The sequence below is a fragment of the Phaethon aethereus genome (assembly GCF_964289735.1).
Source record: "Phaethon aethereus genome assembly, chromosome: W".
In the NCBI taxonomy this organism is placed as follows: Eukaryota; Metazoa; Chordata; class Aves; order Phaethontiformes; family Phaethontidae; genus Phaethon; species Phaethon aethereus.
The window spans coordinates 25,528,436-25,547,322 of NC_138581.1; the positions used below are offsets into that span (position 1 = coordinate 25,528,436).

General features: G+C 38.1%; 1 protein-coding gene across 1 annotated transcript in view; it reads right to left on the bottom strand.

Annotated features, from left to right (window-relative positions):
• Positions 1–18,887, bottom strand: part of LOC309415129 (rapamycin-insensitive companion of mTOR-like) — a gene marked incomplete at both ends in the record, with an annotated part of 100,242 nt that overhangs the window by 16,019 nt on the left and 65,336 nt on the right. Inside the window, 10 exons of the mRNA XM_082012576.1 lie at positions 1–93; positions 881–968; positions 1,102–1,211; positions 3,429–3,507; positions 3,614–3,690; positions 4,144–4,308; positions 12,143–12,269; positions 13,216–13,415; positions 14,039–14,174; positions 16,522–16,568. Coding sequence (XP_081868702.1) covers positions 1–93; positions 881–968; positions 1,102–1,211; positions 3,429–3,507; positions 3,614–3,690; positions 4,144–4,308; positions 12,143–12,269; positions 13,216–13,415; positions 14,039–14,174; positions 16,522–16,568 — 1,122 coding nt within the window. The remainder of the gene's footprint in view (positions 94–880; positions 969–1,101; positions 1,212–3,428; positions 3,508–3,613; positions 3,691–4,143; positions 4,309–12,142; positions 12,270–13,215; positions 13,416–14,038; positions 14,175–16,521; positions 16,569–18,887) is intronic.

Below are 18,887 nucleotides of genomic sequence, written 5' to 3' on the forward strand. Positions count from 1 at the left end.
CAAGGCCCAAAGGGCTGCTTTCAGCTTCTTAATTCCTTCCCACTTATCCAGCATTGGGGAACGAACAGTGTAACTTAGATCTGTAACAATATTCTGAAAGAGAAAAACAGAAGAAAAAAAAAAAACTCATTTGAAAATGAAAAGGAGTAGACCTCAGTAAAACAGGTTCTCCTGCAGTTTTAATAAAGGTAAAGTGCTAATTTAAAGTATGTACCCTAAAGTAAAATAGTGGTAGTTCTAGCATAATAACCATAAATTAACAGAAATGGTAATATGCAGGTAGAAAATATTAACATTACCACTGACTGCATCAGGTTAATTCAGATTTTATAGAGATAACAGATTCATCAGATTAACACGCTACAATATATACGCTTTCTCTTGAACTTTTTGACTATTATATACAATTCATTATATCATCTTGGAAATCCACATTAAAAGTAAATTTATTTAAGCAACTATGAATTGGTTTAGGGTTTGTTTTCTTAGCTCTTCAGGATATTAGAAGATTTTATTCCCTCATCACCACATTTTTGTATGCATAAAAGGATAGGCACAGTTTTACTTGTCAATATACAATTCACTCAGACTGAAAAATTATTTATTGGTGAGTTACTTTCCATTCTAAGATTTTGTTAATCACTTTAAGAAAAACGTTGCAAGGTATTTCTCTGATATTTCAGTGGTCAGGAAGGAATTTTACATGAGACTAGATGGCAAAGACTGTCATCACAACTTTTTGTCCCCATGTAATGTGAGACTTTCATAATCTACTTATTTTGCAATGACTGTTTAAATGCCATCTCTTTTAAAACGTGTTTAAAAAGGGTTACAATGCTCTTTAAAAATCTTTCAAGATCTAAATAGTTATTATCCTCACCTGAGACTCTAACAAATGGCAGCCTGTTTTATGGTGCACCAGTTGGCTATAAAGGTGAACTGGCAGGTAGACGTGTGGTCGCTGTAACCTGACAGAAAGAGAAATCATATATTTTCCCAGCAATTCTGAAATTTTTTTTTAAAATAAACTACACTGCAGTGTAATGCAATGAGTTACTCTTGAGTTTTTTCAGACTAAGAGGATTCTTTTGGAGAATTTACCTTTGGTTGCTCCGACGAACATAGTTATCACCATCAACAGGTTTGCGATAAGTTGTAAGTGCTTCATTAAGCTGTTCTTCAATCAATTCAACATACTTTAAGTTATACTCCTAAAAGACGACAAAGGTTGTCAAAACACATTTAGGTGGTTAATGTTTTTATAGTATGATACTTGATAAGGAAGGAACAATTGAAGGGCTCCTTAAGGAAGGCTGAATTTCTTTATGGTTTGAAAGTGAAGCTCACCAAAATTACTGCACTTCATACATACAATGAGTTTGCAAAGAGTCGACAAATGATTCCATAATTATTTCAGTGAATTTGTTAAAGAAGGAAAGAAAGAAATACTTCACATCTGACTAACCCGAATAATCTCAACAGACCACCACACATTTCAGTATTGCTAGAGAAGTGACAGCTTATAACTTAGTAAAAAAATTGCCTAAAAGCCAACAGGAATGAGACCAAGCACTTAAAATCAATTATAAAAACAAAATAACGTACAAAAACTTTTATTCTAGTCGTGACAATGACGCATTTTTCATAATGGTTCTTGTGTTCCTATTTACTTCCTACCAGCATAAGATAAATCTAGATCTCATGAGGATAGAATTAACTTTAATTAGCAACAACCAAGACCAGTTGTTCTCGGGGTACCCAGCCCATGAGCTGGAACACAGGGACAGGGAGCAGAATGAAGCCCCCATAATCCAAGGAGAAATGGTTAGCAACCTGCTACGCCACTTAGATACACACAAGTCTATGGGGCCAGATGGGATCCACCCAAGGGTACTGAGGAAGCTGTCAGAAGTGCTCACCAAGCCACTCTCCATCATTTATCAGCAGTCCTGGCTAACTGGAGAGGGTCCAGCTGACTGGAGGTTAGAAAATGTGATGCCCACCTACAAGAAGGGCCAGAAGGAGGACCCAGGGGAACTACAGGCCTGTCAGTCTGACCTCTGTGCCAGGGAAGGTTATCAAGTAGATCACCTTGAGTGCAGTCACACGGCATGTACAGCACAACCAGGTGATCAGGCCCAGTCAACATGGGTTTATGAAAGGCAGGTCCTGCTTGACCAACCTGATCTCCTTCTATGAAAAGGTGACCTGCTTAGTGGATGAGGGAAAAGCTGTGGATGTTGTCTACCTGGACTTTAGCAAAGCCTTTGACAGCGTCTCCCACAGCATTCTCCTGGAGAAACTGGCGGCTCATGGCTTAGACAGGTGTACTCTTCGCTGCGTAAAAAACTGGCTAGATGGCCAGGCCCAAAGAGTTGTGGTGAACAGAGTTCAACCCAGTTGGCAGCCGGTCACAAGTGGTGTTCCCCATGGCTCAGTTTTGGGGCCAGTCTTTAATATCTTTAGCAATGATCTGGATGAGGGGATCAAGTGCTCCCTCAGTAAGTTTGCAGAGGACACCAAGTTGGGTGTGAGTGTTGATCTGCTCGAGGGTAGGAAGGCTCTAACAGAGGGATCTGGACAGGCTGGATCGATGGGCCAAGGCCAACTGTATGAGGTTCAAAAAGGCTAAGTGCTGGGTCCTGCACTTTGGTCACAACAACCCCATGCAATGCTACAGGCTTGGGGAGGAGTGGCTGGAGAGCAGCCCGGCGGAAAGGGACCTGGGGGTGCTGGTTGACAGCCGGCTGAACATGAGCCGGCAGTGTGCCCAGGTGGCCAAGAAGGCCAACAGCATCCTGGCGTGTATCAGAAATCGTGTGGCCAGCAGGAGTAGGGAAGTGATCGTGCCCCTGTACTCGGCACTGGTGAGGCCGCAGCTTGAATACTGTGTTCTGTTTTGGGCCCCTCACTACAGGAAGGATGTTGAGGTGCTGGAGCATGTCCAGAGAAGGGCAACGAAGCTGGTGAGGGGGCTGGAGCACAAGTCTTATGAGGAGCGGCTGAGGGAACTGGGGTTGTTTAGTCTGGAGAAGAGGAGGCTGAGGGGAGACCTTATCGCTCTCTACAACTACCTGAAAGGGGGTTGTGGCCACGAGGGTGTTGGCCTCTTCTCCCAAGTAACTAGTGATAGGACGAGAGGAAATGGCCTCAAGTTGCACCAGGGGAGGTTTAGATTGGATATTAGGAAAAATTTCTTCACTGAGAGAGTGGTCAGGCATTGGAACAGGCTGCCCAGGGAGGTGGTGGAGTCACCATCTCTGGAAGTGTTCAAAAAACGTGTGGATGTGGTGCTTCAGGACATGGTTTAGGGGACATGGTAGTGCTGGATTAATGGTTGGACTTGATGATCTTGAAGGTCCTTTCCAACCTAGTGATTCTGTGATTCTAATTTCAAGCAAACACACACATTTTTTTCTTAGTATTACCTTTTGCCACTTTTCCATTTGTTTTGTTACATAACCTCTTTCATTTAGATATGAAAACCCCTTTGGAATGGACAGAAATCTGTAAAGTAACGTCAGAGTGTCAGTACTCCACTTAAAACACATGAATAAAAATAAACACTTATTGTTTGCACAGTGTAAAGTCAAACAGCATATTCAACATTTACCTTAGAAGTAGAAGCAAACCTTTGTCTCCAAGGTGAGAAAGAGCTGGTTTCAATTGGATAAGGGCATGAAGATTGGCCTAAAATAATTAAAAATGCATAGAGATTATCCAAGCACTATATAATTCTGACAACTACAACAATTACATGAGTCTGCCAAGCAATGAGGCAGCAAGTTTTTCACAAAAGTATCAAACAGCACTAACCTCATCCTAATATCATCCACTTCTGTACCTTCTGCCATTAATATATAACCCCTTTACAAAAAGTATAATGATCAGAATAGCCGAATTAGTCTGAATTCATATTTAAAAGTAAGCATAATCCAGAAGTCTACATTTTCTTGTCATTAATACTGCAGTATTTTCAGCGAGGGGTCTATATACTATTATGAAGTCCATCAATGACAATCAAGAAAGGAAATTATCAGTAGCTTCTTGCATACTTTTACTTTACTACTGGGGGGAGGTGGGGGTGGAACAGCTTACAGAGTAGCATAGCACAACAGAGTTGAAAAGGGAAAGCATGCTCACCTTGTCTTCACATGCCTCATCTAGAATATCAAGTGCCTCAGAAGAAATAGTTTTATTTTTATCATGTAACTGGGTCACCAGCAACTCAATCCCCCAGTTGCTGAAGAACTCTACATTTGCTCTCAGTAATACTCGTAAGTGTTTTGTTGCATACAACCTGCAGCTCTGCAAAAGTAAGGAAAATACTTTTTTTTAAGGGAAGAAAAATAGCTAATGTAGTTAATGATTTATAACTTAAAGAAATAAATTTCAATTATCATATTTTATAGTGTCGTGGTTTAGCCCCAGCCAGCAACTAAGCACCATGCAGCTGCTCGCTCACTCCCCCCTTCCCCCAGTGGGACAGGGGAGAGAACTGGGAAAAAACCTCATGGGTTGAGATAAAAACAGTTTAATAGGACAGCAAGGGAGAAAGAAACAACAATGATAACAACAATAATAATACCGACAAAGGAATGTACAAGAACAAGTGATGCCAAATGCAGCAATTGCTCACCACCCGGCAATCGATAGCCCATCCCCGAGCAGTGATTTCCGCCCCCCGGCTAACTCCAGTTTATGTACTGGGCATGACGTTATATGGTATGGAATATCCCTTTGGCCAGCCTGGGTCAGCTGTCCTGGCCGTGTCCCCTCCCAGCTCCCCATGCACCCCCAGCCTTCTTGCTGGCAGGCCAGCACAAGAAGCTGGACTGTCCTTGACTACTTAGCAACAACTCAAAACATCAGCACATTATCAACATGTTCTCATCCCAAATCCAAAACATAGCCTCACACTAGCTTCTGTGAAGAAAACCAGCTCTATCCTGGCTGAAACCAGGACAATAGCAAGTAACTGCTTTGCATACCTTAATGCATTAAAACTACAGTCTACTTGAGAGATATTTCTATCTTATCAAATGGGAAATTTGAGTCTGAGATTACAAGTAATCTGGTCACTGCAAGTCTCCTTGGAAAGCCCTTATCAATTAGTCATTCACTGTGATGGCACCACACAAATTCATCAGGATACGCAGGAGAAATACCTTGTAAATGACCAGTGCAATTGCATATACTTTCATGTATGTAACGTTGTGAAAAATACTTTAACAAGCAAATCTTGATCCTCTGGGGAATTTATTTTAATAAATTTTAAATTGTTTCCCAAAAGTATCTGATCTTCAAAGCTTCTCAGAAAACCTTCTAAATATAAAAATGTTATTTTCTGTAATAAGACCATTTCTCAACACTTAGTTTACTACTATGAATTTCTCTAAGTGACAGCAGAATGAAGTACCTTGTCAGTTCCTGTACTGCTGCTCAAAACTTGCTGAATAAACAGCATAAACTGATTAGCATAATTTTTATTAGAAACGTTACACGCAAAATAGAAGCAAACAGGCTTAATCTACAAGAATTTGTTCTGGAGTAAACATAGAACAACCCTAACAATGTACACTTACTGAGAAAGGTGTTATCTTCACTTATACAAGCATAGTTATATAAGACAAAATCAGGTACCCAAATCTTTCTTCAGGTCTTCAGTCCTTACACCTTTAAGACTATGATAGCTATAACCAAGTAAATTTTCTATATGTTAAAATATAAATTATCTGTGTTGGGATGTATATGTATATCTTTAAGAGATAGGTTAATTGGTCCAGGTTGGATAGCACTACTTAGGTTAACAATATCTTCTGGAATTCCCCCCCTCCACCTAATACTTGGCAAGCAGAACTTGAAAGAAAATGGGAGTAGGAAATGTGAATGTGCACAGTTAATTTCAAAAACCTTGTCTCATTATTTCAACTTCAAGTATCATGTGCACATTTCTATTTATTCAATATATAGAGGCTTGTTTTTTGGAAGGGAGGTGGGAATGACATAATACAAGTACCAAGAATGACTGTGGCAACAGTGATTTGCAACTCTGATCTAGGCTGCACAACTGTTTTGAAATGGCTTGCATCCTGTTAGTGGTATGCCTCATACAATAGATGACTAGCAGCATACTTATTAAGGATGAGAACAAGAGCTATTATGCCAAAATGATCACTTGATCTAGATGTTAAGCCTACAGAATAACACAATATCATGAAACCAGAATTCAGTGTCATGTAGTTCACGTGTTAAAATCTGTCTATAAAGAATTGTTATTGCTATAACTTTATTGAATGGGATACAGGGAACAAAAGATAATAATCTTCACTTCCTGAAATACTTCCTGAACATGAATTATTCTATCCAGATACCTAGTGCAGAAATAGCAAAATTTTTATTTTCTGTTTGGAGAAGGAAAAAGATGAAGCAAAATCCTGCAATGTTTTTACTTTTGATGGGAACCGAAAGGAAAACCAGTGTAGAGGATATCTGAGGAAACACACATTCCCTTCTTTCCCCCAAGCATGAACTACATGAAACACATAGATAAAGCCCTGTACTATATCTGTCAGAAGATTCTTACTTTTACTATTAAAGGTCTTTGTGACCCATAGAAGTGATGATGCAAGTCAGAGGTCACTATGCTGAGCTGTATGTAATCAGCTGAGCACAGACACCAATAGATATAGGATAAATCTACATCTCAGCCACCCATGAAGATAAAAGGTTATGAACTGCAACACTTGAGGACACACTGGCTACTCTGCTGTTTCTACCATGAGCTGTCAGAAAGGCAGCTGAGGCAGTATTAATTTGTTTCAGCACGAATGACCAAAGCACATCTGGAAGTAGGTTAAGATGTGCTTCTGCTTCACTGATCTGTAAAGACATTGCTCTGTAAATGTTTTGTTGTATATAGTCACCCCCAAAAAGCTACTCTCCCCTTCTAACATTAAACTGACTACAGAAATGACTTTTCCTTATTCTGAGACACTCATTAGCAAATAGCTAAAAAAACCTGCTTCACAGCTCTGGGTAGCTATAAAAGGCTATAACCTCAGTTGACTCATGAAAAAGAGCATCTTCAGGTCTTACAGAATTTATACAGAATCACTAGGTTGGAAAGGACCTTCAAGATCATCAAGTCCAACCATTACTCCAGCACCACCATGTCCCCTAAACCATGACCTGAAGCGCCACATCCACACGTTTTTTAAACATTTCCAGAGATGGCGACTCCACCACCTCCCTGGGCAGCCTGTTCCAATGCCTGACCACCCTCTCAGTGAAGAAATTTTTCCTAATATCCAATCTAAACCTCCCCTGGCGCAACTTGAGGCCATTTCCTCTTGTGTCCTATTGCTAGTTACTTGGGAGCAGAGGCCAACACCCTCGTCGCCACAACCCCCTTTCAGGTAGTTGTAGAGAGCGATAAGGTCTCCCCTCAGCCTCCTCTTCTCCAGACTAAACAACCCCAGTTCCCTCAGCTGCTCCTCATAAGACTTGTGCTCCAGCCCCCTCACCAGCTTCGTTGCCCTTCTCTGGACACGCTCCAGCACCTCAACATCCTTCTTGTAGTGAGGGGCCCAAAACTGAACACAGGATTCAAGCTGCGGCCTCATCAGTGCCGAGTACAGGGGCACAATCACTTCCCTTCTCCTGCTGGCCACACAAATTATTGTTTATTTGAAATAAACAAATACTAAAAATAAGATATTACATTAAAAAATGGCTCAGGGAATTAAAATTTCTGAAGGGACGAAGCCTTACTGGAGATGGTCTTTCTCCCTTACAAAACACAGCTTTTTAGAAATTATGCCCAGTTCCATGCATTTTTATTGCTTTTAAACATAATTTAGAAGCCAGAGGCAGCATACAGAATCAAAAATAACAATCTGTCTTCTGGATTCTTAATTAATACAAACCATTCTGTAGGCATTTGCTTACTGTACAGGCTCCACTCATCCTACCAGGTCCTCATCAGAAGTCCTTGAAAAAGGAAGGTGGAAGGGCTTACAAGTGCCTTATTTGAATTGAACTGCATGTTCATTTTTAATCTTAGGATTCGCTTGTCCAAGGTGACAGAATGTCAGTTCTGGTAATATTAAAAAATATATTCTCCCTATGGGACAGAGCCATGAGTGGTATAAACTGTGCCAACTTTCAATTTTTTCCTATCATGCTTGCTAAACACAAAGGAGTAGATATTTGTTTGCTGTTGACAATACTGCTGTTTCAGAATTCCAGACCGTAAACCCCAGAAAATGGCAGATACCTTCCCCTAACATCTAAGCAGATGTACTTCCAAATTACTCCTCAGTCAGTGGAACTGCCCATGCAAATATCTGTCAGTTCAATATTTCCATATTCTTTCTGGTATCTTATCCTCTCTGAATTGACTATTTCCACCTCACACAAATATTTTAGTTTCTGGAAGAGACTTGTAGTTTTGGATTAGCTTTTAATGCTTTGATCTTCTATTGGGAGCACAAACACCAGAAACACTAAACACAAGCATTTTGTCCAAGAGACAATACTGGCAATATTCTGTACACCAAGCACTGCCAAAGGGTTCTTCAAAAGGTCAGCATTTTGCCTTTTTGTCAAGTAGCCGTCAATGACATTTTCTCCTCAAAATAAGTTTTATCCAAGTATGAAATCATCAGCAGTTGATGCAAATGTAGATCCATTTCTTCTGGCTGAGACAATTTCATTTGTGCTTTTTTTCTTTTAGACCAAAAATACAAAATATTTCTTTATGAATTCCAAGCAGGTCAACTAATTCAGGAAACAAAACGCCCTGAAGCAGTTTTAGCCATCCCTCAGGGTTCAATACATATCACAAAGGAAGTCAGGCTCTATTTAAGAGGTTCAAACAGTAAATTTTCCTTCTTTTCTAGTATCCTGAGGGTAAAAAATTCATTTACATTTGTGATGAACAAACAAGATTTAATTTTTTGATATTTCTTAAATGTGTTATCCTAAATACTTTTTTTTTATTTAAAGAAAATATTGAAGGAATTCTCATGGTACTGCAGGGTACAAAAATCAGGGTACAGTCTCATCCAGTGCAACACTGAACTCTAAATAGTAGAATTTAAGTCACAACACGTCAGCTGTGAACTTTCCTAGAGATCACTATGGTTAGAGACCTGCTATACCTAACTGCACACCTAATTCTGATATCAAGGACTACTGACTCATATCAGTGCACATATTTTATAAGTAAAATTGTAATCTTTCTCATAAGTCAGTGCTAAGCAGTTGAGAAGACATATCCTAATCATTTCTATTCTTTTACATTTCAGAAGACTTCCAAAAATAGACAGTTACTTAGTCTCTGCTGTTTCCCTAGACAATGTTGCTAGATCCATGCGTCAATGTGAGACTGGGAAACAGAAACATTAGAACTCAGTAGCCATAGGCGATTAACATAGGCCGAGACCTTAAAACATCACAGATATGAGAAAGTATCAGTGTTTCTAGCAAGAAAGATCTCTATCTTTAAAACTAATTATTTAGGTTGGAGCTCCAAAATTTGAGTTCTTAAGTTTCTGAACCCATATAATGTCTCTTAGTTTTCTCCAAGGAGTTCTACCTCAACATCTGTCAAGGTTTGGCATTAAATACTCATGGTAATACCAGTGAAGCCTATTAAAATTCAGATTATGATCTCTAATCCTTTTCACAATCCCAAACAGACCAGAACTGAAATGGGTAAACCTGGGGGCTTGTCACAGTTTAACCCCAGCTGGCAACTAAGCATCACAAAGCACTTGCTCACCTCCCCCCAGGTGGGATGGGGGGGTGGGGGGGTGGGGAGAATCAGAAGGGTAAAAGTGAGAAAACTCATGGGTTAAAATAAAAACAGTTTAACAATTTAAAAGAAATTAAAAAATAAATGTAAGGGGAAAAAAAAAAACCAAACAACCCACCAACAAAGAGAGAGGAAAATAAAACCCAAGAAAAACAAGCGATGCAAAAGGAAACTTGATCACCACTGATGCCCAGCCAGTCCCCAAGCAGCAGCCCCCCCCCCAACCTCCCGCCCAGTTTTCTTGCTGAGCATGACATCACATGGCATGGAATATCCCTTTGGTCAGTTGGGGTCAGCTGTCCTGGCTGTGTCCCCTCCCAGCTTCTTGTGCACTCCCAGCCTACTCACTGGCTGGACAGCATGAGTAGCAGAAAAAGGCCTTGATGCTGTATAAGCACCGCTCAGCAGTAACTAAAACATCAGTGTGTTATCAACACTGTTTTCAGCACAAATACAAAACACAGCCCCATACTAGCTACTATGAAGAAATTTAACTATCCCATCCAAAACCAGTACAGGGCTCTACAAGCTTGATTAATTTCTAAGGTGCCAGAGTGACGTCTACCATATTCACATCCAAAGTACGTGTTTACTACCCATTGTTCATTAAGCTGAACTACAAATAGGTGGAAATTGTATTTTTAGTTATCATCACTAAAGGCAGCAGCACCTCTCAACTGCTTTCTGGCTTTGTATATGCTTAGGACAGTATGTTCAGACAGTATCTGCACCCCACTTCAAGCCAGTCTGCTTACAGCTAGTGATACCTGTATCAGCGTTGAGTATATTCTGTTTTGTTCCCCCCAGATAAAGTTAAAAGTAGGTCTTTATAGAACATTTGGAAGATCAACTCGTTCTTTCTTACATAAAGTTTCTGGTGTAAGTACCGGATGCTTGAAAATGTTTGGAAGAATCTCTCTTGAAACAGAATTTAACGTCCTCATACCTTCGATATCAGGATCAATAAATCTTTCCCAAAATCTAACACACAAACACTAATTCATAATAAAATGCCTAAAATTATCTATGGAACTGTATACCTCATTGAGGAAACTGTGACAGCATGCCTGGACTTTTTTCTAATTGTTAACTAGCTGCATTTGGAAGAAACTGAAATGCTGGAGCGCTCTTCCCCCTTGTACGGCCTCTTTTTATGAAGGAAAAATAGCTGTGAGGTGGTGGAGGCAGCCAGTACCCAATGACACGAAATCTCAATAGAAACAGCAAAATGAAGTTCCACTGTCTAAACTGCTTTTAACCAGCAGTCATCTGACAGGAGCTTAGAAGTCTATTAAAGACACGGGTGTATGTCCTCACAACATATGAATTTCTATTTCCTTGCTCAGACTAGGCATAAAACACCTTTGGAGAAAGGATATCAAAGTCATCACTTCTTTGAAAGATTACTTAAAAATCAGTCAGTAGGGAGTCTTATCCTCTTCTTTCAGTGAGTCATTCCTTCAACCCTAACTATTATTTTCAGACTCCTCTATCTCTATAAGAATCATCACATCTTTGGTAGTCTCAGAAAAATATCCTTGATCTCTTTCTTTCCCTCTCCTCTTCCTAAATATGAGATATTTAAAGTCTACCTTATTCCCTCTTGTATCCACTGTAGAACATACTCTGCTTTGTCCAAGTGACAGAGGAATAGCTCTCCCTGAAGTACTGAAAGTTCTTTCCTAGTTAGATTTTAACTTAATAATTGTCATTTCCCTGACATTAATGCTTGCTTGTCTACTACGTTATACCTGATTGATTTCTCTTTTCTTAAATGTTCAAGAGCTTCCTTTCCTAAGTCTGTCTCTCATTTCCACTCACCTTCTTTGATTCAGAAGTACAAATCCCAATGAATGCCTATTTCTGAACCACCCCATTGTTCCAGGAGCTATACCTTCTACTCAATTCCACCAGTAATCTCAATCATTATCAAAACGGTATCTATCACTGGAAGGTTAACCTGCTAGAAATACACATTTCTGTTTGTGAAAACAGTGCCCTCACCATTGATTTAGGATGTCCACTGACCTAGACAATAACGTTATATTTAATTTACATTTGGTTTATGCATTTAAAGACTTTAACCCCCTTCATACATGAAACATCTGTTTGAATGACTTAATTTCTTGAGCACAAATACAATACAAGGTGTGAAATCCACAAAAAATTCAAAAGCTATACGAGTAGGAATTTCATTTCTCTAAATACAAAAATAAAAACCTTTCTGCATATATTATCTTAAAAATAAAGCCACACACCTTGAATAACAAAATTAATATCTAGTGGCAAATAACAATGGAACATAAGTTGAATTGAACTTACATCAGTAGCTGCTGTCAGAATTTTAGAAAGAATGACTCTTGCTAACCCATCTCTGCTGTAATCCAAACTAGAAACAGTCAATTTTAACAAGTGATCCTGGTTCTTCAAAGAACAAAGATTAAGAAGACTGGGGGGGGGGGGGGGGGGGGGGAGAATAAAAATTAGTATTTGAACCCACTCAAACCCACTTATTTATTCAATCAATAGTTTAAACTTAAGTACTCCGAATTACATTTTCAGTTCTATAAATGCAGAATACAAAAAGCAAGGTCTCATATGAAATGGAGTGACTTTAAACTGTTACAGCTGTTAGAGTCAAAGGGAGACCAAATGATGCACTAAACTGCAAGGGGAAAAAAAACCACAAAACCCAAACCAACATTTTTTTATAATTGATATGTAACAATTTTGTCAGTATACTTGGATTGGTGATTATGAGTACAAAACTAAATGTTCATGAAGCTCTGTGAACAATTCTACATTGTAAAACATTCTGTGTATACAGCTTGCCATAAGGTTAGTCCTATTAACTGTCTAGATTTTATTGTAAATGAAGTTTACATAAAACACCTGAATTTTCTCTTAAAATTTACTATATTTGAAATAAACTGGCCATTGGCCAAATTACTCCTAAAGTTTATTTGTACCTGAACAAAATTTTGAACTTCACAGCTTCACTCAAATATATTGGACTGAAGTTTAGGTACAACATGCATCACCACATTTCATACCTACTAGTTTGCTGGGCTTTTTTTTTTTTAAAAAAAAAAAACAAAAAACAAAAACCTATTTCAGTACAGTATCATTCCTCCTGATACCGATTTCCATCAGATAGGTGTGGACAGGAAAAAGTAAGGTATTTTGCAACACAATCACCCATATCTGTTCAGTAAGACAGACTAAAAGACCTCCTAAAAAACCCACCCAAAACCCCTACAACTGAGGACCTTTCCTTGAAGAAAAAAAAAAAATTAAAGTTTTCAGCTTTATAGACAGTGGTCCTCATGCACAGTTTACAAGTTTCATAATAATTATACCTGTAAGCACAATTCAAACAGAATGAAAATACTCACCACTGAAACACATTACATTTTTCAAGCATTTTCACTCCATGAGGGTGACGAGAGAGAGTACCAAAAAACAGAAAGTAGTGTTGGCTAAGAGTATTTAGTAACCCATTATTTTGAAGACTACGTTCAGGTTTCATTCCTGATGAAGAGTTGAGCCAATTTACAATATCTTTAACCAATTCCTCCAGGTAACCTTGTCCATCCTAACCAAAACAAAGAGTAATAGCATTTACTAGTAACAAAACTGGGTCTCTCTTCTTTACTGAAATCCATAATTTAAAATTTCTTAAAATGTACAAACACAATACAGAAATAGAATACAAAATAGAAATGTTGTTTGGCAAACACAAATCAGACTAAAGAAAAAAGTTCAAGGCAAATAAAAGGAGTTTAGCTTGGATACATTTTAGGACCAATTCTATTCTTTCCAAGAAAAGGATTGTTCAATGACATTTTCCTCTTGCATGAAGCATAGAAGTCTTTAGCACACAAGAAGAAAGGAGGCAGAGAAACAAAGGACATACATAGAAAAAAAAAAAAACCCAAAAACCAACCAAATGAAAAAAAAACCCAACAGAAACAAAAAACCCCACAACCAAACCCTAAGCTGTATTTAATAAAACTCCTACTTAAACACAGTCGTCTCCCCAGTGTCTTATCTGGACAACTCAAAATCTTGAGTTATATTTCTTAATTACGCTGATCATCTTAAGTTTAACACCCAAAGTCTACAGAAGTCTTTACTAAAATTAAGGTTTTTTCCTCTAACTGGCATACAGCAGGACTACTCATTCTATCTCCAGTCTTGTAGCTGAAAATGTCTTACCTCTTCTGATTCAAGAAGAAATTCAGTAAACTGACAACCCACCACAGTGAGCTGCTTAGCCTTGGCATAGTCCAGATCCAAGTTGGCATACAGTTTACTGCTAGGCTTGTAAAAATAAAGCAATCTCCTTACAAACCTATGGAAAGTAAAAGAGAATTAGTTATTTTTCAGTAAGACAAGGATAGTCACACATTACAAAATGATGCTGGTATAAAAGATATTTCATCACTAAATAAGCTTATTGGCAATAAATTTTCAAAAGATATTAAAAGAAAGTAGCAGGTATCAGTAAGGAGTCTATCCAGACATGATTTCAGAGATGCAGCTGTACTGTTTGTTATAAAGGGTTTTCTATGCCATGACTTAAAATAAGCAAAGGAACTCAAAATCTCTATGCTCTTAGAGGCCATAGCTTCCTTCTCATTCTCATGCTTATAATTTAGTCTGCTGTAATTTATCCTGTGGTGAGTTTCAAAGACTATACTATCTAGACTTACAAAGAGCTAAAGAAGAGTGTCTTAATCTTTATGTGACATGACTTTTCTTTAGGTGTAATAGTTAATGCTACTGTGAAAAAAAAAATTATGTTCTGCCAGAAAAAAAAAGACATACTTATTCAGCAACAGTATTTTCATTCACCTCATTTAAGCATTTCTGAAGCTCACCACAGTGATTGCAAATGCAGACTCTCACTCAGACTTTTTGAAACTATGGTGAGCAATATAGCTTGAATTTTGCATTGCAGGAATAAATCTTCAGCAAAGAGCTTCCCCCTGTCAATTCTTAGTCAAAAAATAAACACATTTGTGCTTTAAAAGAACACTGAATGTTCTGTCTGAAGGCAGATATGTCAAGCATTAAGAAAGCGTAACTAAAGCACTACCTTCAGTTAAAGAAGTGAGAGTAAGCCACTATCCCAGCTTCAAACACAGGACCAATTATAAAGGAAATCTGAGGGTTTCTTTAAATTTTGTCAAATGAAGTGTATTTTATTCCAGGTTATTAGCAATAAATATATTATATATATTAGCAAATATTTATATGTGAGAGTATATATACACATGTATACTTAAGTGTGTATATATGTATGTATATACACATACATGTGTATACACACAGTGCATTAACTGTATCTCTATGAAATGAAGGGATCTATATCAAAAATATCTTGAATTTCACCTAACAGCCATAAGATCATCACAAAAACACTAATAGAAAAAAACCCACAACTTATGGAAGGACAAATAAATTTACATTTCAAAAACTAAGTGGCTGAAAATTTTTTATGATCATCAGTGAAACTAGAGAGATTTGGGGGTTAATTAGTTATAATTAAACAAGAACAGCAGCATTTTAAAGCATCTAATCCACAATCCTGTAGAAAGGATCAACCAACTGTAGAAGTTTTACAGTAACTCAATCCTAGATTTTCTCAATTTATTTAAAATTAAATTATTTAGGCACTGAACAATGCTTGAGTGCAGCACAAAACCAGGGAATGGGAACACTGTCACAGGCAGGTAGGTAGAGGAGTGGATGTGAGTGTCACAGTCAGGACTGCAGATTTTCCTTTAGAGAAGCAATGTTATAAACCACTGGATTTTGTAAATAATCCTTTACGACAAAGTATAAATTAGCAATTAACCTTTAGGGAAGGATAAAAAAAAACCCAAAGAGAAAAAAACCCCCACAAACGCAAAATTAAATTATGACTATGATTACAATGGAACTATCACTTATGCTGGGAACACTATATAAAAGTTGCCTGATTATAGTAAAAATTTAAAATGATGCATTTGAACCTTTCAGGATATGTTTTAGCTTTAGGTTTTTCCCCACGTAGAAGTAGCTTTCCATGCATACAAATACAGAAATACTCTTCAAAGCAGTTTGTTTAATCAAATCAATTTCTGAAATGCATGTTAAAAGTGAAATCCAAGAACTAATTAGTAATACTATTACCCCACATGCACAAAAGTAATAAAAATGCCTTACTGCCAACAGACATGAAAGGAATCAGAGCTATACTGTCTTTTCAAATCACACATGCTTCCCTTGCATTAATAGCAACTAGAAATAACTTCCTCTTGTTTTTTGATGAAAGCTGTAACTATATAACTGCACAACTGCAGACCTATTCTGTCAAAATTTGTCGATTGCTGACAGCAAACAGTAATGTATGAAATATCACTGAGGTAATACTTTAAGGTTTAAAATGAAATAGGGCATTTGCAAAGCTGATATGATTCTTGTTTAGGGAGTAAATATATAAAGTATCTGTGCACAGAAAAGAAACTGCTGAAGACTAAAGACCTGTTTAAAGCAAATATTACAAACTAATTATGTAAATTTTCATTTTTGCTGCTTATTGTATAGATTAAGTTTTAGAAATGTGACATATCAAGGAATAGTTTATTGCAACATTAAAGCTCAGTTTTTACAAATTTCTTTCTTCAAATGAAGTCTATGTAATTTTTACATACCTGTGCAATTGTTCATCTTTACAGTTCCTTAGATTTATATTTGGCCACTAGAAAAACCAGCAAATATAGCATTATATGAAACTTGTACATCAATCCTTGATTAGTTACTAAAATTTACTCATTTCTATTATGGTTCTATTCACCTAATAATTAGAAATGTAAGTTTTCTTGTATCTAATATTATCTATAAAATAACCCCTTACTTTATTGAAAAGCCCACATTCTTGCTCCAAGAAATGTTCTATTATTTTCTGGAAAAGGACAGGGAATGTCAGGTGCATTCTATGTGTACAAGTCCATAATTAAGATGAAAATAGCAAACTATGACATGCTAATGAAAAATAAACAATTTTTGCTCAGTTTCTTCCCTGCAAATAGCAAACAAATTTTGATACACATAACAGGGAAACTGGGTTTTGTTGTTGTTCTTTTCACTATTAACCCAATTTGTTTTAAAAATAATCATTTTTCTGTTATAGCTCACTTAAATACTGCTTATTAAAATGGTATTGAAACTCCTCTGTTGATACTTTGTAAGATGTTTTAAAAAGGATCATACAAAGCCATAATACTCTCTTACGGACCTATCCTTTCTTCATATTATATTTTCCTCTGTTTTTACTGCCATCTGTTGTGTCTATGGTTTTAGATTTATTTTTGTTGCTACTAGTATATTCTTGGAAGGGATGGAAAAAAGTGCGTCAAACATTTCTCTTTCCTACCTAAGCAATACAGTTCTACATTCCCAATTGGTACACCAATATTAAATTATATAGTGCACAAGTTAACGATGAGTAAAACTGACTACACTAGTAACACTGAACCCACAGTGACAGATTAAGTATGAAACTCTACTGTTAACACAGTCTCAATTCCTCCATCCTGACCACTGCCACTTCTGCTGCTTTTTTAGCAGCTTAGACAGCAAGCTGAGCAAGTAAAAAAAAGGCAGTAAGGGACCATATGAGATGCAAGTAGTGACACTAGGAAAGCTGATGCTCCACACCCATAAGGTTGTGACTGAGACAGGAGGGAGGCAAGTAGCCACATGAGATGAAGTCCAATCACTGGACTCTGGTTCCTGCTGATCAGACCACTCTGATAAACTACACAACACCAGTGTAAGCTAAGATAATGTTAACAGGAACGGAAGTGGTTAGAATTTAACCAGAAAACACAGTAACTTCTCATACTGAAAGACAGAAGTCTCTAATTTTGTGACAGCACCTGGGTCGGGGCAACCCCAGTATCAACACAGGCTGGGGGATGAAGGGATTGAGAGCAGCCCTGCCAAGAAGGACTTGGGGGTACTGGTAGCTGAAAAGCTGGACATGAGCCAGCAATGTGTGCTTGCAGCCCAGAAGACCAACCGTATCCTGGGCTGCATCAAAAGAAGCGTGGCCAGCAGGTCGAGGGAGGTAATTCTGACCCTCTACTCCGCTCTGGTGAGACCCCACCTGGAGTACTGCATCCAGCTCTGGAGCCCTCAGCACAGGAAAGACATGGACCTGTTGGAGTGGGTGCAGAGGAGGGCCACAAAAGCGATCGGAGGGATGGAACACCTCTCCTATGAGGACAGGCTGAAAGAGTTGGGGTTGTTCAGCCTGGAGAAGAGAAGGCTCCAGAGAGACCTTATTGCAGCCTTCCAGTACTTGAAGGGGGCTTATAAGAAAGATGGGGACGGACTTTTTAGCAGGGCCTGTAGCAATAGGACACGAGGTAATAGTTTTAAACTAAAAGAGGGTAGATTTAGACTAGATCTAAGGAAGAAATGTTTCACAGTGAGGATGGTGAAACACTGGCACAGGTTGCCCAGAGAGGTGGTAGATGCCCCATCCCTGGAAACATTTGAGGTCAGGCTGGAGGGGGCTCTGAGCAACCTGATCTAGTTGAAGATGTCCCTGCTCATTGCAGGGGGGTTGGACTAGATGACCTTTAAAGGTCCCTTTCAACCCAAAGATTCTATGATTCTATGATTCAGAACTGTTCAACAGGACACTAGAAAATATACTGCTGGGGAGGTCCGAGATAGCAGGGAGACTGTTTGACCTAAATTTCAGGGGAGAAAAAAACCCAAACAACCAACCCCCCCACCCCAAACCTTAGTTGTCATCTACAACTACTACGGTTGTCAAAGTACTACACAGACTAATTAAAAAGTGAGATTCTGAAGAACAGTTTCTTGATAGTATTTTTAATACTGAATCAACGGTAAAAATATCTATGATTAATAATCATAGATATCTAGTGGTCTATTAGTGTTACAGTAAAAAGTCTGTTAACAGTGGAATTTGGTGAAGCAAAGCTACTGTCATATACATATTCAGGTCTTTATACCAGACAGATTTGTGCTCTCTCGAGTTTAT